Below are 27,770 nucleotides of genomic sequence, written 5' to 3' on the forward strand. Positions count from 1 at the left end.
TGGATGAAGGAAATTTATGAAGGGTGGGAAGGCATTGACATAATTCAAGGTGACAGGTGACAAAAAAATGAAAAATGGTTTTAGTGAAAGTGGGATGGCAATGTTGCACAGGAAGAGACAGGCAACGTTGATGATTAGGAGTGAGATTTAAAACTCAATGCAGTATTAAAAAGCATGGCAATTTTCAGAGTGTGGCAAGTACAACAGAGGTATTGTCTACCTAAATGTGGAAATGCACACAAAAAAGTTATGCCTCCATGGCCAATTTACTGAAAAACCTACGTCTCAAACTATCATCCTTCACTTCAATTATTATGCCAAGAAACAATCTAATTCATAATATTACTGCCATGTAGTAATATTCTGGTATTAACTAAGTTCCATAAAAGTATTATTTGCACATTTTAAACAACATTTGGACATTATAGTGGTTAAAATATTTAACTTATCAGCTGGTAGGGGTATGCAGACGACTGGCTGATTCAGAAGTATGCAGTATAGTAATTGTTGGAACCTCTGAAGTAGATAGTTCAGAACTCCCTTATTCACTTCACAGATTAAGAATGTAGAACACAAGAAATTGAAATGCATTTGAGGTGGAATCTAATTCCGCACAAAGAAAGTAAAAAGGTGGAGTTGAGTACAGTTGGGAAGGGACTCGTGGATCATAAACACCTCTTGGGCTTGTTATACAAGGCAGTTAGCACCTAAAAGCATTAACAGACATATACAGGATGTTTCCTCGCAAGAACTAACTATTGTGGTTAGTGTTTGTTAATGGGTTCAACAGCTGATTCTCTTTGCTACTGATATTGTCAAGAATGTTTAACTGTAATGTGAAATTAGCTGTTTAAGCTCAGCCTGATGTTTCACAAGAGATAGTCATGCATAATAGATGCAATGTAATTAGATATTAAATGTAATGAATAAATTGACTTACTACAATTTAAAAATTGAACCTAAGATGTCATATGGGAATCTTTCCACAAAATGGTATCAGTAGCACATACAGATACCAGCATCAATTGCTGGCAGTGATTTCACTTAGGATATCCCAGATTATGTCTGACATCATAAGATAATGACAGCAATGAGGACATTGCCAGTTATGACTGCCAAATGGTCAATTTCTGTTCTAAACACTTGATGAAATCCGGTGGAAATCTTGTGGTACGATAGGTAGCATTCCTCCATCAGAATATTCAGGTTTAAGTCCACTCTCGGACTTGATGTCTATGGAAGGTGCATTCATGCTGCAAATAAAGAGGTGATCATCAACGTGCAAATCCTTCCAATATGCCTTACAGCAGTTGGTAAAGGCCAGGAGAGTCACCAGCTTAGTCAGAACAGTGTGGTGGGTGCAATGCAATAGCATCAACACTTACATTAAAGAACAGTCCATGCACAGGCTCGTACCACAGGCTGTACTGTTACATGCATTCTCACTTTGAGAGACTACCAAAAAATAAAGTAATGTAGTTATCTCTACAGCATCCCTTTATTCTCTTTTCCCTCATATGGACATCAAATCTCTTCTTAAAATCATCCACATCAAATTCTCCATCTGTTCCATGCTCTTCCCATTCTGTGGCAAGAAAGTCCTCTGTTTAAAAAAAATTACTGATTATTAGGTGAACTTGCCAAATCAGGGTCAATGAAAATTAAGCTGTGGCTAATTAAGCAGGTGCTATCATTCAGCGATCAAAAAATGAGATGTAAATAAAAAAGTTTTTGATTTTTAAAGAAAAGCTATTGCTGAACCGTTAGAAAAATGAAGGATCAGTTTTGAAGAGATGTCAGGTTTTTTTTTAAACTGGAGCTGGAAAAAGATCTGATATATCAAGATCACAAAGGGTTATGGCAAAATATGTTTGATCGTTCTCATGATCAGCAAGACTTTAATGAGATGGGTCAAAGAAAGATAAAGCCTTGGCATGTGATTAGAATCCGGTAAAAGTGCAACTTTATTGGTTGATACAGCATGCTTAAATTTAACAAGAAAACTTCAGAGTATAAATTTAAATTAAAACTTATATCTTTAAAACACACATAAAAGAGTATACACCATCCTTCCAAACATCCATTTAGACATCACCTCTCAACACATACCACAGGCATGTTCTCTGTGGGGTAATCACCTATTCCTTACAGATTGGCACTGAAAACAGAGAGGTTTTGAGGCCAACTGTGCAGAAACTTTGATTTTAAAAAAAAAAATCATTGCTGGTTTAAATCAATAAAATGCCAAGTACATTTGAACCTCAACAATGGTTTGGTTAGGCCATATCTAGAGAGTATTGTGTCCAGTTCTGGTCACAATGAGATGAGAATCCCTGAGAAGGTGCTGAGGAAATTTGTTAGAATGGTTCCAGCGTGGAGGAATTTTAGCTACAAGATTAAATTCAGGAAGTTAAGATTGCTCTTGGACAAAGGAGTTCGAAGATGGGAGATTTTTAAAAAGGTGCACAAGATCATGGCAGGTTTGGACAAGGCAGACAAAGAGAAGCTGTACCCATAAGGCTAGTGGTTTAAAGACCATGGTGCAGATCTTCAGGATGTGTTCGTAAGGGAAAATGTGATAAGTTGTTTTCTTCCATACAGTGGTAATGGCCGGAATCCTGGTATCTACATAGGTGATGGAAGCAGGAATGATAAATGATTTTGAAAAGGAAATTGGATGGACTCAATAGAAATAAACTTGTTGGGCAGTGGAATAATAAGACTGATTGGACCACTCTGTAAAGAGCTGGGTTGGAACTCAACTGGATCAATAATCTTTAAAATTGCCATGATTATATGCAGAGATAATGGAAACTGCAGATGCTGGAGAATCCAAGATAACAAAGTGTGAACACAGCAGGCCAAGCAGCATCTCAGGAGCACATTATATGCAGTTGTGATCTGGCCTACTATGCAGACTTCAAATGGTGTATTTCAAAACAAGTTATCATTTCCATTTGGAAGGGATATAAGGCAGATATGTAGCTAACTCCCAGGAAGAAAAAACCTAATGTTGTTCTCATTCGGATACAAGTCCACATACTAGGCCACTCACTTCAGGTACCCAGTCCATTTTCCCTAGGCTTCTTTCTGACAAAATATTTTATCTTCATTCTGCACTGCAATAGAGGTACTTTTAGGAATTCAGTGGAGAGAATTAACTTGATCACTAACCTATTTTGAAAAATGCATTGCTTTCTTTTATACCATCTAGTTGCATTAGCTATTATTACAAGTTTTTGTAAAAAAGATCATTATGCTAATTTGCAAATTCATATATATGAACCAAGACAAGGGTCTACAATTTAATGACGGAACGTTGTTCTTTCTCCCAAAATAGGCTGCATCTTTTCACCATAGAAATCTACACAGTATCTAATTAGTAATAGATACAGCGAACACGATGAATGGGGATGTCTTCCATATCCTTTCGGTGATCTCTAGCATAGTCCCACAAGTAATAATCGGTCAAAACAGAATTGATGTGTGCATTCGTGCACCCCTTCTGTGCTCCAAGTTCCAGAATGCAATGCAATATTAACTCAACACACCAAATGGAGCAGCCTCGAATCTCCACTTCTTCACAATCCCCTGATTGGAACAACACACCTAGGATGTGAATAAAAATGCAACTTTAAACTTCAGTAGAAGTGGGTTGTGCCAATGAGAACCTGAACAAAATGAGAACAAATTTAAACTTGTAAGATATCATATTGTGAAACTAACTTTCTCAAGAGTACTTAGAAAATGGAAAATTCTTGTTCAGCTGAATAATTATGGACACAGCTTTACTAAAAAGGCCTTACATTTTAAACAACTCAATTGTTCTTCTGCTATTTTGCAACTACATTGGGCTAGAATTTCCAGTTAATTTCTGCTGTTAAGACCATTTATGGGTCTGTAAACCTGTAAGTCCATTAGAGCACTGAGGCTTCCAGGTCAGTTTTCTAGAGGACAACCAATTAGCTGTCTGAGTTTGTCCTCTAATTAAAGACTGGAAGAGTGAAGAAGGGCAAAGTGAAATGAATGAGAAAACCAACAGCTATCTATGCACAAGTTTGTGATAATAGTCTCCAACTGCTGCTCTGGCAATGGTAACATTTTACTTGGGGTTGCCTTCAAGTTTGCCATTTGTACCACTGAAGAGTCAGATTTCATTTCTTTTACATGCCACTTCAAACATCTATTGCACAGCTACCTTCCAAATAGATGAGATTCTGACAAAACATTGTAAAGCAGTTTTTAAAAAGGAGCTTACATTGAGCCCCTGGAAATTTACTGAAAGAGTTGAACAAATGTTTCTTCCATCAGTGAGTCCTACTTATATCGTGTGCAGTTTGACGCAATCCCCATAATTATGCTGAATTCATACTAAATTGATTACAAACCTTGTTTAAGTTTCTCCATTAGTTTTTCAGAGTATTTCATGGCTCCGAGGTGGACAAGTACTTGAGGGATTCTGTAGTCCGCAAATATAGTCAGACTGGCTATGTCATGAAAGGCACCATCCTCCATTCCTTCCAGTAGGCCCCAGATATCTGCCACAAGGATTTGTGCCCTTTTGTAAAAAGCAACTTTCCTGCCCTGAACAACAGTTGTAAAATATGAAGACATAAAATGTTTTCAACACATCTCAAATCCATTACATATCACTCCACAAATTTCAGAATTGTCTTTAGAATTGATGTCAGTAGATGTGATAATACCATCTTACTACCTATTGCATCACAAAGGCCCTTCGTAAAGCCATAGAACTCTTAATCCTGTGCGGTGACTCAGACTCAGTGGCTAGCATGATAACTCAGTTTACTAATTACAACCCATCATGGTACCACGCTGTGGCAGAACAACAAGGAAGTTGGGATGCAAGTGTACCACCAAATATTTAACACTTTGACTTGCAGCACTGGAGGGCTTGAATAACAAAGTAAAATTAGACTGCAGATGAACATTTAGTATAAAACATTAATGGTTCCACTGCTTTTGCTGGTCCCTAGTGGAAAAGGAGCAAGATACTCAGTAAAAAAAAATGCAAGTCTAAAGTAAACATAGATGTAAAAAAGCGGAAAAAAATTCTTAACCCTTCGGCAACCAGAAACTACTTTCACAAAGGTCATCAAATCAGTCAACGGCCTACACCTGCTGAGATTGGTTTGAAGAGCAATGTGACGATATTTTGCATTAGCTATCAATGCCAATCATTAGATATTATTTTTATGGGTTCAAATGAGGAATAAAAAAAGCTACCTAGCTTTAAAAAAATCCAGGCATCAATGTCCCCTTTCCCTGACCACACCACGCAAATTTCCCAACAGCATGTTGTAATGATCTGGCTTGTGATGAAAGCAGATTCATGAGGAAATTTTCAAAAAGAAATTGGATAACCACTGAAAAAGCAAAATTAGCAGAGCTGAGGTGAAAGAGTAGAGGAGTGAGACTAACTAGATACTCCAACCAAAGAATCACAATGATGGGCTGACTGCCCTCCTCCTGCATGGTAAAACATTATGATTCTAAGCCAAAGAGCATGAAAAACAAATTTTCTGCTCAAAATATTGCTTGAAGCACACCTGTTCCTAGATAGTAGGAACTGCAGATGCTGGAGAATCTGAGATAACAAGTTGTAGAGCTGCATGAACACAGCAGGCCAAACACCATCAGAGGAGCAGAAAGGCTGACATTTCGGGCCTAGACCCTTCAGAAAATATTTTCTGAAGGGTCTAGGCCCGAAATGTCAGCCTTTCTGCTCCTCTGATGGTGTTTGGCCTGCTGTGTTCATGCAGCTCTACAACTTGTTATCCCCGTTCCTAGATGAGGCTTTTAGCTAGCTGCTCTCCTGCTGTGAGCAATAGTCTGCTCAGAAACAGAAGGGTGGAAAATGCTGTATTATAGATGCTGAATAGATGGGTCACGAGTACACGATCACAGCAGATATCTCGTGGCACAGGAGCTGCTGCTGGTTACATCTCAGGAGTAAGAGCCAAAAGGTACTTGGTCTTGCTGGGCATACCCAGATGGCATTCTGCTGCTACAACTGGCTATAGAAATGCTGAAAACAAGTTGGGAGTCACAGAATAAGCATGTCTCCTCACTATGGAGCTGCAAATGAAACTAACAAAAGCTATTAATTTAGTTTCCAATAATTGATTGGTTACATATCTGATGCAACTATACTAAAATGGATCTCTTTTTCCAGATGGTGAACGCTGCAAACAATCTGGCTACTGGCACAGGTGAAGAGAAAGAAAGCAGAGGAAATACAACCACAGCTGTTATCTATGGTACATCTGCATTGAAAGGATGTGAGTGAAAATCAGCCTTGAAAATGGATGACAATATGATGAGCAGAAAATTAAGGCCAATGCATCTTTATCAAGCCACAGTTAAACAGATATGTCAGGAGCGTCACCGGAGGCAAAAAGAGTTATAAATATCTGCAATGATTTTCTGGGTACAAGAAAGGTGGCAAAAACAGATCATTCAACAGTTGCTTTGTGCATTAACTGCTGTTTTAATTACTACAGTCACTCACTGTTTCATAGTATTGCACTTAAGGCAGCTCACTGTCATCTTCTCAAGGGCAGTTAGGGGCAGGTGATAAATTCTGGCCAGCCAACGATGCTTATGTCCCAGTACAGCATTGCACTTAAAATTAGCAAATCAATCCACAATCTAAGAATGAAAAATCGATTCCTAGAAACATGATCATGAAATAGTATCAACATTGTGTGTTTCTGGTTTGATTTCTAAATAAAAAAGGTACCAAAGCAACCTATGGCAAACACAACCTCACCAAATCCACGCTGCACACATTTCAGAGAGCAAACATCGACAAGCTTTTGGCCCAGACACGATGAAGCAGGCAATGTGCTACGCCGTGCCTCAATTTTAATTTTCTTTCCAGTTAGTTCTTCAAATTCTAGGCAAGCATTAAGTTAGGGCAAGACTGAACATGCAAGTGGACTTCTCATAAATCTTTTGAGTTCCTCTGATGGTCTTCAGGCTCTAGAATACAGTGCCACTTACTCAGAAGATTGATATACTTCGCAAACAGTTAGTCCAACTCATATACTAGCACTCTGCACATCATTAATTTATTGAATGGATCTTACTGGCTTCCTGCTATTGTAGCATTAGCATCTGAAGGTCTTTGTGTCTGCACTTATTTTTTCATTTTCAGTTTTAAACAACATTTGTTTCTTAAAGTTGGAGCCTTGACCTTCATTCATATAGAGATGAATTCTACAGGACAGGAAAACAAGCAGGCACACCCTGGAATTAGGATTTTGTGCCATTGGCAATAATTTATTCACATATGGGACATAAGCATCGTTCGCTGGCCAGAATTTATCACCTGCCCCTAACTGCCCTTGAGAAGATGACAGTGAGCTGCCTTCTTGAACTGTGCACAGTCCACATATTCCAGCAATCACTGGCCCACCCATCTGATCTTGGATTTTAATGAGACCCAGAAGGGAGAAAGGGTAGGTTGCCTGCCTGCATGTGGCCCAAATGAAGCCAACAAGTAGGTAATAAATATCAACTAAGGGCCTTATCTCACGTCCACTCTAGAATAAAATAAGCAGCAGGGCAGGAGGGTTCTTGTGGCACAGTTGTAGCGTTCATACCTTGAACCCAGGCCTCCTGGTTTAAAGTCCCACCTGTTCCAGAGGTGTGTAATAACATCTCTGAACAGATTGATTAGAAAATTAGGAGAAATAAGTGTTGGGAAGGGGAGGTCGAACCCTCCTGATAAATCTGTTACAGCAGGAGTAGAGATTCCCTTCTAATAATTAAACACAAAACACCCAGAGAAACTCACCTAATCAGTTAAAAAGTAGTGGTTAAATGAAAGAAAATCCCTGATATTCACTTTATAAGTAATTTATTTGTTTAACCCTAACAGTGTACAAATTAACATAAGTATTAACAAATTGAATAATTTCCCCTTAACTCATAACTATTCCCGAACAGAACAAAATTCCAACGGTATGCTGTTCCAATAAATACAAATCCCACTTATACAAACTCAAGTGGTAATAAAAATAAATTAAAACTTAAGACTCTCAACAGGTATAGCCAGGTTAAGTCTTTCAAAATGTTCTTTGCCTTTTTCGCTGATCCTTCTGTCAGGAATGTTTTCTGTATGAATTCTACTGTGAAAAATCTTAGCTAGAAATGCTGTAGTACTTTTATGAATAGATGGTTTCAGAGTGCTTAGAGATTTCTGTGAGAGCGAGACATTTACCCTTCAGATGGCAGTTTGCTCTCACACCGATTTTCAAATCCTTCTTCTTAAACACCACTGAAGACCTGTCAATTTTCTTATAGTTGGATCGGTCTGAGGTTATCAAAACCCCTGGATTTAAATTCAATTGGTTTTTGATCTCTAAGTGCTTGCTTTAAATTAACTGGCTGATCTTCAAGCTAGTTGCCAAAACACCAAAACAAGCCTAAGGTTTCCAGTCACGCAGCCAATTCATTTACATTTCAATTTCAGAACTGACTATAAATCTTCAGCTGCTTATGGACACATTTTCATTTAAATCTCCAAGCTTAGAAAAGCACATCATCTCTCAAAGGGACTATGCACTCTCAACCCCCCATTTCACTTTTACAAACAAATTCTAAACTTCTTGCCTTCCAATTCACAAGTACTCTGCACAACTTAGCAACATAAATTTTTAAAACTGATCAAATGTCTAGCAAATCAGTAGATGGTAAGACCTTTATAAAAAATTGAAAGGGGGCATGAGGGGACGTTTTGTGGTGCAGCAGTAGTGTTCCTACCCCTGGACCATGAGGCTTGCGATGAGGATCCACCAGCTCCAGAGGTGTGTCATAATGCTGACTAGGTTGATTTTTCTCTTTTCATATTTTTATATTTCTTAGTGCTCTTACAAATACGTAGTTGTGTGTGTCTCCTCAAACCACTTGTGGCGTCTTTTCATTTATTAACCACTAGGTTGATAAGAAAAGACCTATGACAAGTAGTAGGCAAGTCCTGCACACAACAGGCAGCAGGCTTAATAGAGAAGCCTGATTAGTGAATGGAAGACATGGGAATTGCTCCCCTTCTCGGGCCTTTTACCATTCAAAGCACTCTCTGCCATGTCAAACATGCCCTCCCCCTTACACCTGGCTAGGAGTATGCAAAGCATTTAGGCAATTGTGTTGACTGCTTCCTTGAAGTATGACTAATTAAAGGCTGGCAAACAGTCTCAATGGAAGCAAAAGCAGAAATTGCTGGAAAACGGGCCAAGTGGAGGCAGGCTCATGCCAAAAATATTTTTGTTGGGAGGCAAGGGGTACATCCTTTGTCTGAAGCTTAGGCCATAGAATTTTTATCACTTCCTAAGGGAGAGAAACAGAACTCCAAATATAACTAACCACTAATATGAAGGAGCAAAATACTACACATGCTGGAATCTGTACTGAAAACTAAAAATGCTAGAAGAGTGGGTCAGGCAGCATCCATGGAGACAGAGCAAACTAAAGTTTCAAGTCTAGATGACTCTTCATCAGAGCTGACATGAAGCGTGACTAGGGTCAGCATTTATGCAATAGTGCGGGGTGATTGAAGTGCTGGGGGAGAAAGAACGTTAATTGTGTAGACTGAGTGATTGGAATGTGAGAATGGCAGAACAATAGTGGGTCCAATGCCAAAATGAAAGAACAGACAGTCCCACTGGGGTGGGGGGAGGTGAGAGGGTATGGTGCCAGAGAATGAAGCAATTAAAGCTAAAAGGAAAGGAAAGGAATGGGTTCACAATCTGAAGAGGAGATGTTGTTCCTCCAGTTTGCATTGTGATTCAATGGAGCATTGCAGCATGCAGACGACAAACAACTAGGTATGCAGCAAGATGCCATGTTAACATGACTGGCTGTGGGAAGCTTGGGGTTATGCTCACACATGAACCAGAGGAGTTCTGCAAAGTGGTCACTGTGTTTGGTTTCTCTAATGTACAGTAGGCCACCTTAAGTGCAGCAAATGCAATACACCAAATTGAAGGAGGTACAGGTAAAAATGCTGCTTCACCTGGAAAGACTGTTTAGGTCTTTGGATGGTGAACAAGGTGGTGGTGGTGAAGGAGCAGGTGTTTCACTTTCTGCAGTCATATTGCAAGGGGGGGGGGGGGGGGACAATGTTTGGTGTTGTTGGTCAAGGAATGCACTAGGGTGTTCCAGAGGGAATGGTCCCTGCAAAATGCTGATAGGGGAGTGAGGGGAAGATATGTTTGGTGGTGGTGTTCTGCTAGAGTTGTCTGAAACGGCAGAAATGATCCTTTCAATGCGGAGGCTAGTGGATGAAAAGTAAGGACAAGTCATACCCAATCATGCTGTTTAGAGTGATGGGAAGGGGCAAGGATAGAAGCACAGGTGATGGATTCGATATGGTTGAGGACCTGTCAACCACAGTGGGGAGGAAACCATGGTTATGGAAGAAGGAAGCTGTGTCAGCAATGCTATTTTGAAAGGTGACATCATCCGAACAGATACGATGTAGGCAAAGGAACTGGGAGAATGGGATGGAATCCTTGCAGGATGTGGGGTATGAAGAGCTATAGCGAAGCTATAGGAGTCAGTGACTTTGTACTGGAGTGTTTGATTTTACTAGCAGTGATAACTAATTATTTCTGCTAAACATCAGATGAGGGATCACCTTCACAAAGTTAGCTACGAATTTGCTCTGTACATTCTGCTGTATTACTATTTATATGATTTGTACCCATCTTTACCATTGTGTACAATCCTCTGACCATTTCTGTGGTCTTTCTATCTGACAATGTGGATCAAATATCATATTTCAAGAAAGCAGAATCACACCACACACTAGACAGGATGAAATGACACATTGCAAATAAATCGTTACTCTGTTTTGGTCTATGGCCTGACCCCATTTATATTGTGAATAAACGGAACAAAAAAGTTAGGTTTTATAATTTTTCTGTAGAAAAATGAACTGAATTGAACTGCCTTTATCAGATCGCTTAAAAAAATTCTTCTGGCAAAAAACAAAGATTTCTTTCATGTATGTACTAACGCATCATGGAAAGTTTCTACTTTCACAGTTTGACAATCCCAAACATAGCAAATGTTCACATTTATAGTGTCAATATTATATAACAATCATAAATTAATGAGCCCATTCTCCCACCCAGTTCTCAATATTGACTAAAAGAACATTTAACATTAGCAGACTTACCTGAAACACTGTTTCATCTCTATATGATGGAAAATTTTCCACCACGAGCTGTAGCAGCTTCTGAGCACTATTTTCACTCTTCTTAATGCAATTAAGGAATGAACCATCAAACTTCTCGAGCAATATATTTCCAGCCTCTTTCAGTACTTTGAGACGTTCTTCAATCAAAGGCATTGGAACTTCAGTGTCTGAACGTAGCACATATTTCAGCTGATCTAGGGTTATATTCGCAACGTATGATGCAGCGGTAATGGGAATGCCTGAAGAGAAAGGAGAAAAAGGCCAGAAATGTTAACACAACTACTTCTTTGTCTGTCAAGATCAAAGTAGATGAACAAGGAAATGTAGTGTTTATCAAAGTCACATATAACATACAATGGATCGAAGATAAATTATGTCTCCTTATCTTTCTTGATCTGTCTACACCAACACCATTATCATCCAATTCTTCACAGATTTTTTTTTCTAATCGAACTGTTCAGAGATATTATTACACCTGCTGCAGAGAAGTGTATCTTGAATCTTAAGAAGGAAGTACCTTTAAAGACATTATCTATCTAAAGAAGATGGTGTAAAGTAATTTACAACTGCAGAAGGAAGTACAGGCATTAACTTCTAAAGACATTACTTCTTCCTTCAGAAAGTTGAAGAGATCAACAACACAAAGGACTTTTAAAATCAAACTTCACACCATCGAGGCAAAACCTCCGCTGAAACAACAAATCTCACCCCAACAACAATGGAAGTGCTAGCCGTCACCCGCTTTGCAAGGTGCCGGGAACAGATTAACAAACTGTGTACACGGCTTGGTGGTGGTTTGGGGGGGGGGGTGTGTGGTTTGGCGCACCCCAACGAATGTATATAACCTTTGAAACCGTTTATAATAACTGAGAAGTTTGGTGAGGTCCCTGCTTCTCCCAAAAGCTTTTAATAAAGCTGTGTCTGACTCACTACAAAATTGTGCATAGTAATATTTTACTGACAACAAATCCAAGCTCCTAATCCAGAGAGAGGGACACTACTACTGCACACCAAAAGCCCTCTCCATTAATAGATATCTTTCAACAACCTGTTCAGTCATGTCATGGCACACATCCTGGGCAGTTGGGACTTGAATCTCAGAGGGACAGAGACCGAGACGGGGAGGGCGGGCGTGCGCGCGAGAGGGGCGCGCGCGTAAAAGTAATTTACAACTGCAGAAGGAAGAGACAAAGAGAGACAGATACAGTGCTAAGCCTGGCTGGAGCACTGCAACAGGCCTGAGTCAGAAGTGTTGGTACGGAAACAAAGTGATGCATTGAAGTGGCAGGCATCTGGAAACTCTGACCTAATTTTAATCGACTGGCGAAAGTGTTCCACAAAGTGGTCATCCAGTTTGGGGTTTTGTCTCCCCAGTGTAGAACAGACTGCATTGTGAGCAGCAAATGCAATAATCTAGATTAAGGTGCAAGCAAATCGCTGCTTCACCTGGAAGGTGTGTCTGGAGCCTTGGATAGTGAGGAGGCAGAAAGTAAACAGGGATTCTGAGATTGCACGGGACAGTGCCACGGGGATGTGGGAGATGTTGGGGTTCCTGGACAAGTGAGGTGAAGGGAAGATGTGCCTGGTGGTGGCATGTTGCGAGAGGTGGCAGAAATGGTGGCTAATGATCCTTTGGATGTGGAGGTTGGTCAATTGAAAATTGAGCATCGGGGAAGACATATTATTGTTGTGGGAGGGAAGCGAAGGGGTGAGGACACCCCTCTTACCTGAATAACAAGATTAAAGAATTTGTTCAAAGCGAGGATGAGCTCGGCCAGGTGGAGGGTGGTGGTGTGGATGGTTCAGGCTTTCATTCCAGAAAGAAGCCTCAGACAGCCCAGAGACCATCCTGATGGGAATGGGTGTGCAGAGGGGTGTTGCATGATCATGGACAAGAGGAAGTTGCTGGAGTCCACAAACTGGAAATTTTGAAACCATCAGCAAATTGTGGGCATACATGTAAAATGAAGAGTAAAGGTGGAACTTTTAAAATCTTCCACAAATAGAATAAAATCAAAGTAGAAACTCACCTTCATCCAGCGCTCTGTTAATAGCAGCACAAAGTGACCAAAAGCCACTATGCATTTTGCCTTTGTACTTAATCAAACACTTGTGATCATCATTATCTGACCAAAAGGAAAAATTGAGGGTGTCTACGACAAATACCCAGTTGACAGATGCCTCATTCATTGTTTGTGGGTTTAGATCATGGAGTAGCTTCCATCCTGTTGCATCGAGTTCCTTTGAATTTCTTTTTTCAAACAGCATTTCAGCAACTTTCCAAACTCCTTTTTCCAATATAAAGACATCTTTGCTGTTGTCAGCTATAAATTTTCCAGCTTCCTTTGGCAGCAGTAGTGCATCCATCCTTTTCTTTAATTAGATTTTGAAAGAAAAATGAAACAGACAATTAAAATATGAACAGAGATAATAAGAACTGCAGATGCTGGAGTCAGAGATAAAAGTATGGATGTGGAGGAACACTGCAGGCCAGGCAGCATCAGAGCAGCAGGAAAGTTGACATTTTGGGTTGGGACCCTTCTTCAGAAATGGGAAGGTGGATGGGAGCTCAAATAAATAGAGGGGTGGGGTGGGGAAGGTTTGAGGGGTGGTGATAGGGGAGTGCATGTAGGGAATGGTGGGGATTGGTCAGTGAGATGAGAGGGGCAAGTTAGGTGGGAGAGAAGATGGACAGGTTGTGTCTGGTCAAGGAGGTGGGGATGACAGGGAGGCATGAACATGGGATGAGGCCAGAGGTGGGGAGATTTTAAAACTGGTGAATTCCAGGTTTAGGCCACCGGGCTGTAGGCACCCGAGGTGAACGTGAGGTGCTGTTCCTCAGCTTGCGGGTGGTGTCATTGCGACACTCGAGGAGGCCCAGGATGGACATGTCATCCAGGAAGTGGGAGGAAGAGTTAAAAAGGTTGACGACCGGAAGATGGTGTTGTTTGTTGTGTACAGGAGGACAGATGCTCTACAATATGGTCTCCAAGTCTACGCTTGGTCTCACGGGTATAAAGGAGGCCACATTGGGAGCAACAGATACAGTAGACCAAGTTGATGGATGTGCAGGTTTGGTTTTGTGCCGTGCATGGAAGTGAGGAGGTAGGTGTAGGGGCAGATGTAGCACTTTTTGTGGTTGTAGGGAAAGGTGCTGGGGGTTGGTGTGGACTGAACGAGGGAGTCGTGGAGAGCGGTCCCTACGAAACCATAATGCAAAATAAAGTTCAGAAGTAGATTCACACTTGCGTGCCTGAAAACTCACACCCAGCAATTTATTGATTTTAAGATAAATAATAATTTGATATTTAAAAATGAGGTGTGTCATATTATATTTATGCCAGTAATCTACAAATATGCTGGAGCCAATGATGCTGCTTGTTCCATAAATGCTAGAACTTGGAAGTATTGCCTTTTAAAGGACTGCCACATTGCGATTTCTTTTTCACAAGCATATACTCATAATATCCTGCAGACAATGAAGATGGTAACTTTGCTGTAGGTTACATCAATAAGAACATAAGAAATAGGAGCAGGAGTGGAAACAACCTCCCTGCTTCTGTCTTATCTATTCCCTTCATAATTTCATAAGTTTCTATAAGGTGCCCCCTTGTTCTTCTAAATTCTAATGAGTATAGTCCCAGTCTACTCAATCACTCCCCATTATCTGACCGTCTCAATTCCAGAATTAACCTAGTGAACCTCCTCTGCTACCCCTCCAGTGCCAGTACATCCTTTCTCAAGTAAGGAAACCAAAACTGTACTTCAAATGTGGCCTCACAAGCACCCTAAACAGCTGCAGCATAACCTCCCTAATTTTAAACTCCATTCCTTCCATTTGCCTTTTTAAATACCTGCTGCAGCTGCAAACCAATGTCTTGTAATTCATTACAAGGACTCCCAGGCCCCACTGCACAGCAGAATGCTGCAATTTTTCACCACTTAAATAACAGTCCATTTTGCTGTTACTCCTACCAAAATGAATGACATTACATTTACCAACCATGTACTCCATCTGCCAGACCCTTGCTCAGTCACTTAGCCTACCTACATCTCTCTGTTGACTTTCAGTGAACACTGTACACTTTGCTCTACCACTCATCTTAGCATTAGCTGCAAACTTCAATACACTCCAGTTGATTGCCAATTCTAAACCATCGATGCAAATTGTAAACAATTACAGTCCCAAAACCAATCCGAGGTACTAGCCACTGATCATCAATGAGAAAAACACACATTTATCCCCAATCTTTGCTTTCTGTTAGTTAGCCAGTTTTCTATCCATACATTACCCGTAATACCACACATCTTTTTCTTACGCAGCATCCTTTTGTGCAGCAGCTTGTCAAATGCCTTCTAGAAATCCAGATACACCACATCCACTGAATCCCCATGGTCCACTGTGCTCGTAATATCTTCAAATACTTCCAGTAAAGTAGTTAAACATGACCTGCCTTTCACAGACCCATATTGTGTCTGCCCAGTGGAACAATTTCTATCCAGATGCCTCACTATTTCTTCCTTGATGATAGATTCAAACATCTTCCTCACTACTGAAGTTCAAATAATGGGCCTATTGTAACCTGCCTTTTATCTACCTCTTTTTTTCAAAAAGTGGTGTCAAATTTGTTATTTTCCAATCAACCAGAACGATCCCAAAGTTCAGCAAATTTTAGGAAATTATCACAAGCACATCTGCTATTTCCCCTGCCATCCCTTTTGGTACCCTAGGATGCATGCTATTAGACCCAAGAGATTTGCCTACCTTTAGTCCTATTAGCTTTACCAACATAATAATGATAGTAATAATAATAATGATGATCGTTTCCAGATTCTCACCTGCCATAGCATCCTTGTCATCAATTATTTCATGTTATTTGTGTCTTCCATTGTGAAGACTACCACAAAATACCTGTTCAATGCATTGGCCATTTCCTCATTTCCCATTATTAAATCCCCCTTCTGATCTTCTAAGGGGCAAATGTTTACATTAGCCACACTTTTTCACTTTAGTGGAAACTTTTGCTATGTTTTTATATTCTGAACAAGTTTACACTCATAATCCATCTTACTTTTCTTTATAGTGTTTTTCATGCTTTCTACCTTTAAAAGATTTCCCAATATCCTAGTTTCCTGCTAATCTTTGCCACTTTGTATGCATTAGCTTTCAATCTGATACCTCCTTTACCTCCTTAGTTGCATCCTTTTTCCTACAGTCCTTCCTTTTCACTAGTACAGACTTTTCCTCAGCACTATGAAAAATTGCTTTGAAAGTCCTCCACTGTGTCTCAATTGTCCCACCATATGGTCTTTGCTCCCAATCTACCCTAACCAACTCCTCCCTCATCCCATTGTAGTCCCCTTTAAGAACAAGGCACTGGTATAGGATTTTACCTTCTCACCCTCCTTCTGTATTTTAAAATTCAACTACACTGTGATCATCCCTTCCAAAAGGATCCCTAACTATGTGATCATAATTATTCTTGTCTTATTACACTGGACTAGACATGGGATACCTTCCTCCCTCATGGCTTACATCCTATTCAAGAAAACTATTGGAGATACATTCTGAGAACTCCTCCTCAAGGTTGCCTTGATTGACTGGATTTGACCAATGAAAATATAGATTAAAATCCTCCAGGATAAACTGCCAAGTCATTTTTACATGCATTTCTTGGTTAATTGCCCGCCCGACTGTGATGTTATTACTTGGTGGCCTACAGACAATGCCTAACAGTAAACCCAACTATTTCTAATTTCCACCCACACTGTTTCAATCTTTTTCTTCATTAGAACCTATATCATCTCTCACTACCACCCTGAGATCATCCATAGATATCAGAGCAACACCACTTCCCTTTCCTTCTGAATAGCCCAATATGTCTAGATATTTAACTCAGTTGTGACCACCTTGTACCATGTTTCTGTAATGGCCACTAAATCATACCCATTCATGATGATTTATGCCATCAACTCATTTACTTTGTTTCAAATGCTGCAAGCGTTCAGGTAAAGTACCTTTATGCTGGTTTTTATACCTTTTGGAATCCTAACACCTTCACCAGAAAAACTTTTGTTTCAAACATTCTCACTTTTTATGTTACTACCTTATGTTTTCAATCACCTTAGCGCTACACTGCTCAGGTACTTCTTGCTTTTTATTTACTGACTTGATTCTCTTTCTCCTTAAGCCTTCACCCACTCTGATTAACTCAGAGCCTACCCTTAAGTTCCCATTCCCCTGCCAAACTAGTTCAAAACCCACCCAACAGCACTAGCAAAACTACCCACAAGAATATTTGTTGCCATCACTGTTTGGGTGAAAGCCATCCTAATATAGTGAAACTCTCCAAATAAAATCTTTACAACGGATACTCACCAAATTGAGCAAGTTCAAGTCCTGCAATGTTTGAAAAAAACATCAACTAAAACCTTTACATTCACTATACAGGGAGTTCTGCTATAACATGACAGTTGCGTTCCTGCGCAGCATCACGTTATAGAAAATGGCACTATAGAAATAACATGGTCTATGGGTAAAGCAAGTTTAGGGGCAGCCCACTAAAAAGCATCGCATAGAATCGTGCAAAATGACTCAAAAGCCTAACAAAAAGAATAGCACAGTTTGAATAAATGCTTTATTCATACCTAATGAAATGAAAGTAAATTTAAAACGCCTTATCTTGAAAAAATATCAAGATGACTTGATGGGGGAGGAGGTTTTGAGGTCTCTCTGTTGTTAACTCAGGGGCTGAGGGTCATTATTGTCATTACCACCTTCAGGTGCAGTTGCAGGGTTAAGGTGAAAAATAGTTAATCCAGAAGTCGATGGCTGTGGTTCATTGCCTTCTGACAGTTTCTTGGGGATTGGCTTTAAAAAGAAGTCCCGTTTTTGCAGCTTTGCCCTTTGTTTCTTTCATGAAGCTGTTCATAGGGTGTCAAAAAAGATCTTATTCCATGACCTGCTACCTTGCTGCATTCTACATTGTAATCGTTGTCCTCTTAGAAATAAAACTGCTTCTCAATTTCCCTCAGTACAGAAAACAAAACAGAAGTGGAAAGCTCTCATGATGTTGCATCCTGGACTTCATCTTCATCTCCAGCCTCCACTTCCCCCTAGGTAACAAGTTGTTGTAGGTCAGCTGTAGATAGATCTTCACAGTGGGACTCAAGCAGCTCTTCAACATCCTCACTCTCCACTTCTTCAATCCAACTTGCTTTGCAAGATCAACACTATGTTCTTTGATCCTTGGGAGCTCCTCTGATGGATCAAAGGTTTTAAAATCTTGACAAATATCTGGGAGAAGCTTCCACCAAACTGCATACAACCAGTCCTTATGTAATGTCAATTGCATTCTTAATGTTAAAGTTGTTCCAAAATTGAAGAATACTGTCCTTAACCCCCTCAGAGTCTGTAATCAGCCTGTTAAGTGTGCATCTTAAATAATAAGCTTTAAAAGCTGCTTTTCCACCCTGGTTCACGGGTTAAAGGAGAAGGGGTGGTGTTTGGGGGTAGAATTAGCATTTTGTTGTTTTCAGAAAGCTCACAGAGAGTGGGAGGATGGCTTGGTGCATTATCCAAAATGAAGAGAATCTTGAGATCCAAATTTTTTTCCTGCAATATTTCGTAAAAACAAATTTCAAAAGCATCAATATGGCCAGAAAAAAGTTTGGCCCATCATCCAACCTCTTCTGTTTGACCTAAGATAGATGCCTAGAATAGGCTGACAATAACCATTCAAGACTTGAGGGCGGCAGAGTGGTACACCACCACAGACTTAAGCTTTAAGTCTCCACTAGCATTGGCACCCAGCATCATATGATCCTTTGCCACCTTAAAGCCTGGAGCGTGTGCTTCATTCATAGAAATGTAGGTTTTTCAAGGCATTTGCATCCAGTAATAAATCTGTCTCATCCAAATTGAAAATTTGATCTAAGTTGTAGCCTTCTCCGTCAATTGATTGTTTTTAATTTTGGGAGGAAATGCCATCACTTGCTCCTCACCTGCATTGGCAGCTTTGCCACATAACTTTACATTATGAAAAGCATAATGGTTCCTAAAACCAATGAACCAGCCACTACTAGCACTAAAAGCAGGCACATCTACTGGGTTTTCAGCATTTTTTGTTAGACCTTCACAAATTGGTAAGGTTCTCTCTTTTATGTTACAGGAGCTTTAGGCAGGACAGAGGTAGAGGAAAGGCAGGAAGGGTTGTTGCCTTTTTGATTAAGGGGATTATTACAGTAGTAGTCAGAGATGAAATAACTGAGGGATCATCCAGTGAGGTCTTGGGGGTGCAGCAAAGGAATAAGGAGGGAATGGAGATGTTACTGCAGTTGTATTATAGGCCCCCAAATAGTAAGGGGAATTACAGGAACAAATATGGAGGGCGATTGTGGAGACTTGCAGGACAAATAGGGTTGTCATAGTGGGGGATTTTAATTTTCTGAACACAATCTGGGTCTGTCATAGTGTTAAGGGTTTAAGATGGGGTCGAATTTGTTAAATGTGTTTAGAAAAGTTTCCTCAAGCAGTATACAGAGGGTCCTACTCGAGCAGGGGCAAAATTCGACCTACTCTTGGGAAATAGGGAAGCACAGGTAACTGAGGTGATAGAGGGAGAGCACTTTGGGACCAGTGAGCATAGTTCTATTAATTTTAAGATAGTTACGGAGAAGGACAAAACTGGTCCACAGATTCAAGTTCTAACTTGGGGCAAGGTGAATTTTGAAGGACTTAGACAGGAGCTTGCAGGGGTTGATTGGAGTAGTTTGTTTGTAGGCAAAGGGACCGCTGGCAAGTGGGAGGCCTTTAAAAGAGTGATAGCTGGAGTTCAAGGTCTATGTTCCTGTGATGGTGAAGGGTAAGGTTGGGAATCCTGTATGACAAGAAATATTGAGGCTTCGACCAGAAAAAAGGGAGGCATGGCTCAGGAACTCAGGAATCCCTGGAGGTATACAGGAGATAGAAGAGAGTTTACGGAGGAAGGAATTCAGGAGGGTGAAAAGGGGGCATGAGATAGTTTTGGCTGAGAAGATTAGGGTGAATCCAAAGGGATTTTTAAGTATATTAAAGGAAAAAGAATAATTAGAACATAGAACATTACAGCACAGTACAGGCCCTTCAGCCCTCGATGTTGTGCCGACCTGTCATATCGATCTCAAGCCCATCTAACCTACACTATTCTATGTACGTCCATATGCTTATCCAATGACGTCTTAAATGTACCCAAAGTTGGCGAATCCACTACCGTTGCAGGCAAAGCGTTCCATTCCCTTACTACTCTGAGTAAAGAAACTACCTCTGACATCTGTCCTATATCTTTCACCCCTCAATTTAAAGCTACGCCCCCTCATGCTCGCTGTCACCATCCTAGGAAAAAGGCTCTCCCTCTCCACCCGATCTAACCCTCTGATTATTTTATATGTTTCAATTAAGTCACCTCTCAACCTTCTCTCTAACGAAAACAGCCTCAAATCCCTCAGCCTTTCCTCATAAGACCTTCCCTCCATACCAGGCAACATCCTAGTAAATCTCCTCTGCACTCTTTCCAAAGCTTCCACATCCTTCTTATAATGCGGTGACCAGAACTGTACACAATACTCCAAGTGCGGCCACACCAGAGTTTTGTACAGTTTCACCATAACCTCTTGGTTCCGGAACTTGATCCCTCTATTAATAAAAGCTAAAACACTGTATGCCTTCTTAACAGCCCTGTCAATCTGGGTGGCAATTTTCAAGGATCTGTGTACATGGACACCGAGATCACTCTGCTCATCTACACTACTAAGAGTCTTACCATTAGCCCTGTACTTTGCCTTCTGGTTACTCCTACCAAAGTGCATCACCTCACACTTGTCCGCATTCAACTCCATTTGCCACCTCTCAGCCCAGCTCTGCAGCTTATCTCTGTCTCTCTGCAACCTACAGCATCCTTCGTCACTATCCACAACTCCACCGACCTTAGTGTCATCTGCAAATTTACTTACCCATCCTTCAACGCCTTCATCCAGGTCATTTATAAAAATGACAAACAGCAGTGGACCCAACACCGACCCTTGCGGTACACCACTAGTAACTGCTCTCCAGGATGAACATTTCCCATCAACTACCAGCCTCTGTCTTCTTTCAGCAAGCCAATTTCTGATCCAAACTGCTGTATCTCCCACAATCCCATTCCTCTGCATTTTGTACAATAGCCTATTGTGAGGAACCTTATTGAACACCTTGCTGAAATCCATATACACCTCAAACGGTTTACACTCATCTACCTGTTTGGTCACCTTCTCAAAGAAGTCAATAAGGTTTGTGAGGCACAACCTTCCCTTCACAAAACTGTGCTGACTATCCCTAATCAATTTATTCTTTTCTAGATGATTATAAATCCTATCCCTTATAACCTTTTCCAACACTTTACCAACAACTGAGGTAAGGCTCACTGGTCTATAATTACCAGGGCTGTCTCTACTCCTCTTCTTGAACAGGGGAACCACATACGCTATCCTCCAGTCATCTGGCACTATTCCTGTAGACAATGACAAGTTAAAGATCAATGCCAAAGGCTCGGCAATCTCCTCCCTGGCTTCCCAGAGGATCCTAGGATAAATCCCATCCGGCCCAGGGGACTTATCTATCTACACCCTCTGAAGGATTTCTAATGCCTCTGCCTTGTGAGCCTCAATCCCACCTAGACTAGTAGCCTGTATCTCAGTATTGTCCTCGACAACATTGTCATTTTCTAGAGTGAATACTGTTGAAAAATACTCATTTAGCGCTTCCCCTATCTCCTCTGACTCCACACACAACTTACCACTACTATCCTTGATTGGGCCTAATCTTACTTTCATCATTCTTTTATTCCTCAAATACCTATAGAAAGCATTAGGGTTTACCCTGATCCTATCCGCCAACAACTTCTCATGTCTCCTCCTGGCTCTTCTGAGCTCTCTCTTTAGGTCTTTCCTGGCTACCTCGCAGCCCTCAAGTGCCCTAACTGAGCCTTCACATCTCATCCTAACATAAGCCTTCTTCTTTCTCTTGACCAGAGATTCCACTTCCTTCGTAAACCACGGCTCCCACACTCTACAGCTTCCTCCCTTCCTGACAGGTACATACTTATCTCGGACACACAGGAGCTTTTCCTTGAATAAGCTCCACATTTCTAATGTGCCCATCCCCTGCAGTTTCCTTCCCCATCCTATGCTCCCTAAATCTTGCCTAATCTCATCGTAATTGTCTTTCCCCCAGCTATAACTCTTGCCCAGTGGTATACGCCTATCCCTTTCCATCACTAAAGTAAACATAACAGAATTGTGATCGCTATCACCAAAGTGCTCACCAATTCCAAATCTAACACCTGGCTGGGCTCATTACCCAGTACCAAATCTAATGTGGCTTCGCCCCTTGTTGGCCTATCTACATACTGTGTCAGGAAGCCCTCCTGCACACTCTGGACAAAAACTGACCCATCTATAGTACTCGAGCTATAGTGTTCCCAGTCAATATTTGGAAAGTTGAAGTCCTCCATGACAACTACACTGTCTCTCTCACTCCTATCGAGAATCACCTTTGCTATCCTTTCCTCTACATCTCTGGAACTATTCGGAGGCCTATAGAAAACTCCCAACAGGGTGACCTCTCCTTTCCTGTTTCTGACCTCAGCCGACGAGTCCCCAAACATTCTTTCTGCAACTGTAATACTGTCCTTGACCAACAATGCCACACCTCCGCCCCTTTTACCATCTTCTCTGTTCTTACTGAAACATTTAAATCCCGGAACCTGCAACAACCATTCCTGTCCCTGCTCTATCCATGTCTCCGAAATGGCCACAACATCAAAATCCCAGGTACTAACCCATGCTGCAAGTTCACCCACCTTATTCCAGACGCTCCTGGCATTGAAGTAGACACACTTCAATCCAACTTCTTGCTTCCCTGAAACTTTATTTCGGACCACCCTAATCTCAACCTTTTCTACAGTCGAACTACAATTTTGGTGCCCATCCCCCTGCTGAATTAGTTTAAGCCCACCCGAATAGCCTTAGCAAATTTCCCCCCCAGGATATCGGTACCCCTCTGGTTCAGGTGAAGACCATCTTGCTTGTAGAGGTCCCACCTACCCCAGAAAGAGCCCCAATTATCCAAGAATCCGAAACCCTCCCTCCTGCACCATCCCTGTAGCCACGTGTTCAACTCCTCTCTCTCCCTATTCCTCGCCTCACTAGCACGTGGCACGGGCAACAAACCAGAGACAACAACTCTGTTCGTCCTAGCTCTCAGCTTCCATCCTAGCTCCTTGAATTTCTGCCTTAAATCCCCGTCTCTCTTCCTACCTATGTCGTTGGTGCCAATGTGGACCACGACTTGGGGCTGCTCCCCCTCCCCCTTAAGGATCCCAAAAACACAATCAGAGACATCACGCACCCTGGCACCTGGGAGGCAACACACCAACCGTGAGTCTCTCTCGTCCCCACAGAACCTCCTTTGTCTCCCTAACTATGGAGTCCCCAATGATAATGCTCTGCTCCTCTTCCCCCTTCCCTTCTGAGCAGCAAGGACCGACTCTGTGCCAGAGACCTGTGCCCCACTGCTTTCCTCTGGTAAGTCGTCCCCCTCAACAGTATCCAAAACGGTATACTTATTGTTGAGGGGAATGGCCACAGGGGATCCCTGCACTGCCTGCCAGTTCCCTTTCCGTCCCCTGACTGTAACCCATCTGCCTTTTTCCTGTACTTGAGGAATGACTACCTCCCTGTAACTCCTCTCAATAATCCCCTCTGCCTCCCGAATGATCCGAAGTTCATCCAGCTCCAGCTCCAGCTCCAGTTCCCTAACGCGGTTTTCAAGGAGCTGGAGTTGGGTGCACTTCCCGCAGATGTAGTTAGCAGGGACACTAGTGGTGACCCTTACCTCCCACATTCTGCAGGAGGAACATTCAACTGCCCTGACCTCCGTTCCCATTATTCTAAATTCTCAAGACTTAAAAAGTAAAGAATAAAAAATAAACTTGTTAACTTACCAATCAGGCACACAGAGCTTTTTTTTGGGTTAGAGGAGGAGGATGGGTGGGAGACACTACCCGGGTAGTGTTTCGGGTAACGCAACCACACAAATCTATTACCTCACTCACTCACCAGTCCCGTGTCGGCTCCTGCTCAGCGTACCTCTGCTTATTCACGAGATAAGCTTTTTAAGAGATTTAAAAACCGTGACTCACCGGCTTCCCGACAGGCTCCTGCTCCAAGCTCCCGCTCACGCTGCTGCTAAACCAGAAAAAGAATAGGACCCCGCAAGGACTAAAGCTGACATGTATGTGTGGAACCACAGGAGATGGACAAGGACCTCAATGAATATTTTTCTTTTGTGTTTACTATAGAGAAAGACATGAAGACTTAGGAACTTGGGAAAGTGAGTGGTGGTATCGTGGGGACAGTCCATATCACATTAGAGGTGGTGTTGGAAGTATCAGGATGTCTGAAGGTAGATAAATCTCATGGTCCTGATCAGATACATCCAAGACCTGAAACAGACGAGAGAAAAAAGTACGGGTATCCTGGCTGATATATTTACATCATCAGTAACCATGGATGAGGTCCCAGAAGACTGGAGGGTAGTGAATATTGTGCCCTTCTTCAAGAAGGGCTGCAGAGAAAAATCTGGACATTATAGACCAGTGAGCACTCAGTCTTTTTCCCCAGGGTTGGGGAATTGAGGACTATCGGGCATCAGTTTAAGGTAAGAGGGGAAAGAATACATGGGACCCTGAAGGGCAATTTTATTTTTACTGAGGGTGGTACGCATATGGAATGAGCTGCCAGTGAAAGTGGTTGAGGCAAGTACATTAACAACATTTAAAAAATATTTGGATGAATGCATCAATATGAAAGATTTAGAAGGATATGGACCAAGTGCAGGGAAATAGGGTTTGTGCGGATGGACAGTTTGGTCGGCATGAACCAGTTTGGGCCGAAGGGCCTGTCTCCATACTGTGCGACCAAATGATTCTAAGGGTAGTACCAGGTCGCTTTTTCGTTTGATTTTCTATCATGTGCTTAGAAACTGCTCCACCTCAAGTTCCTCTGTCCGTGACCTCACAGATTTGCCAGCACTCAGATTTGTTCCAGCAATGCAGCTTGCTTTAATCTTTTCTGCATTGTCTGTAATGGTGTGCAAGCTAGACTCCTTTTTTCCTGTTAAGCAAATGATATCACATGTTCTCTCATTACACTCAAAATGTTTTAGAACATCCAGCTTCTCTTCCAGTGTTACAGCCTTTCTTTTATATTCACCACCTGCAAGTTTATCACCAGGACGCATCTTGCTAACATTCTTGTCACTTTTTTCTTGCATTTTGTGGATAATACAGCAGCATTTGGAAAAAAAAAGTACTGTACTCTCATAGAAAGCGTGATGATTACTGGCACAGGGACTCTTTTGGTGTTAACCTGTTGTGCATGCTCAAGACAAAGCCTGCAAAACAATCATGTGATGTTGGCACACACCGATGGAATTGCATTATAGCCAACACCAAGTTCATGTTTTTGAAATAGCGCTCCCCTATTCGTTGGTTGCACTTTAGCCAATTCACATTGCCAAAACATGTGTTATATGCCTCTGAGGTAAAGTTGCAAAATTCCACAGATGCACTGACAGAAGGGGAAGGCACTATGTTTAGCAGTCCTCGTCTATACAAAAAGTTCTGCATGGCCACTTCATTGTCACCCAATAATTGCAACGAAAGTCGAAAAAGAGCCTAAAGGTTAAAGAGATAACAAGGTGTAGAACTGGACGAACACAGCAGGCCAGGCAGCATCAGAGGAGCAGGAAAACTGGCATTTCGGGTCTGGACCCTTCTGCAGAAATGGTGGAGGGGAAGGGGACTCTGAAATAAACAGAGAGCGGGGCGGGGAGGCAGATGGAAGGTGGATAAAGGAGTGAATATGTGGAGAGGAGACAGACAGGTCAAGGAAGCAGGTTGGAGCCAGTAAAGGTGAGTGAAGGTGGGGAGTTAGAATGAGGGTGGGTCAGTCGAGGGAAGACAGACAGGTCAAGGAGATGGGGATGAGGCTGGTAGGTAGGAGCTGGGGGTGGAGGCGGGGGTTGGTCAGCGAGGTGGGGGAGGGAGCAGATAGGTGAGAGAAAAGACAGACACGTCAAGGAGGCAGGGACGAGCTGGGCTGGCTTTGGGATGAACTCAGGGATGGGGAGATTTTGAAGCTTGTGAAATCCAACATTGAGACCATCTGGCTGCAGGGTTCCCAAGCGAAAAATGAGGTGTTGTTCCTGCAACCTTCAGGTGGCATCGTTGTTGTACTGGAGGCAGCCTAGGATGGAGATGTATTCAAGGAGTGGGGGGGGTGCAGTTGAAGTGGTTTGCGGCTGGGAGGTGCAGTCGTTTGTCATGAACCGAGCATGGGTGTTCCACAAAGTCTCCAAGCCTCCGCTTGGTCTCCCCGACACAATATACCACATTAGCAGATGTACAGGTGTACATCTGTTTAATGTGGAATGTTTTCTTGGGGCCTGGGATGGGAGTGAGGGGTGAGGTGTAAGGGCAGGTATAGCACTTCCTGTGGTTGCAGGGAAAAGTGCCGGGGTGGTGGGGCTGGTGGAGTTGTGGAGAGGACTCCCTTGTTCTGGACCCCAATACAGTCTCATGCTCAAATTTTAGGGTCACGACATCCAGGCAGCAATGATTCCCGGTGCAGTCGTGACTGAGTTACGACAACCAGATCGCCACTTCCCCAGCAACTCCGTCCCCATCTCTTAAGGAGGGTTCACAAGCCTCGAGATCACATTGGGGAAAAAAGTTGGAAAAGCTCAGATTTGGACTGTACGTTAAAAGGATCTACGATTTGTTCAGTTCTATAGAGAAAATCATAACTTTCAAAATTCAAATCAAGACTGTTCGACAGCTGGCACGGACACTTGCGTGCCTCTCATGTCAAAGCCAGGAAATAAGAATTTACATTTGTTAAACATAATTCTCATAAATACATATTAATATATTTGAAAAATCACAGTAAACTCGAAAGTTTGGGAAACTCGGACATGTTGGATTTTACAAGTTTTACGTGATCGAAAAAAGCTGTCTAAATCTGCTGAGCTTTTCCAGCAACTTTGTTTTTGTGCCTGAATCTAAAGCTCGGTACTAGAGATAAAAGAACTAGAGGGTCGGATTTCCCAGCCGCTGGTTATTTGGCTACATTGTGATGCTCAGGGACCAAACCCCGGTGCACCGCATCTCTCCGTCAGTGAGAACCGAGAGACCGCACTAAACCCGCCGGCCGAGCAACTTACCTCCCCTGGACGGCAAAAACCAGATTTCATAAAAGCTCTGATTGCCTCAAGGACCCCCTTCCACTGTCTAAATGGTTGTATTGGAAAACAGCCACCGGCCACATCCAGCTCACCAAAAGTGCGGAGAAGAAACAGGTCTGATTGACGCCATTTTGAACCAGTCTATTCTCACCTCCCCTGTGCGGGAGGAAGCTCAGATCTCTACACGCGCCAGTACCGCCCGCCGGCAGCTCTGCGCACGCG

At 42.0% G+C, this 27,770-nt stretch overlaps 1 protein-coding gene across 1 annotated transcript; it reads right to left on the reverse strand.

The window, feature by feature from the left end:
• Positions 1-1,940: 1,940 nt before the first annotated feature.
• qng1 (Q-nucleotide N-glycosylase 1) lies at positions 1,941-27,722 on the reverse strand. Its single transcript, XM_048527955.2, has 5 exons — positions 27,528-27,722; positions 13,258-13,600; positions 11,207-11,466; positions 4,389-4,584; positions 1,941-3,609 (listed from the first exon to the last, which is right to left on the reverse strand). Exons 1-5 carry the CDS (start codon positions 27,555-27,557, stop codon positions 3,380-3,382), a joined length of 1,059 nt encoding a protein of 352 aa, XP_048383912.1. The 5' UTR covers positions 27,558-27,722; the 3' UTR covers positions 1,941-3,379.
• Positions 27,723-27,770: the final 48 nt, after the last annotated feature.

The sequence above is a fragment of the Stegostoma tigrinum genome, chromosome 3 (genome assembly GCF_030684315.1).
Source record: "Stegostoma tigrinum isolate sSteTig4 chromosome 3, sSteTig4.hap1, whole genome shotgun sequence".
NCBI classification, from domain to species: Eukaryota; Metazoa; Chordata; class Chondrichthyes; order Orectolobiformes; family Stegostomatidae; genus Stegostoma; species Stegostoma tigrinum.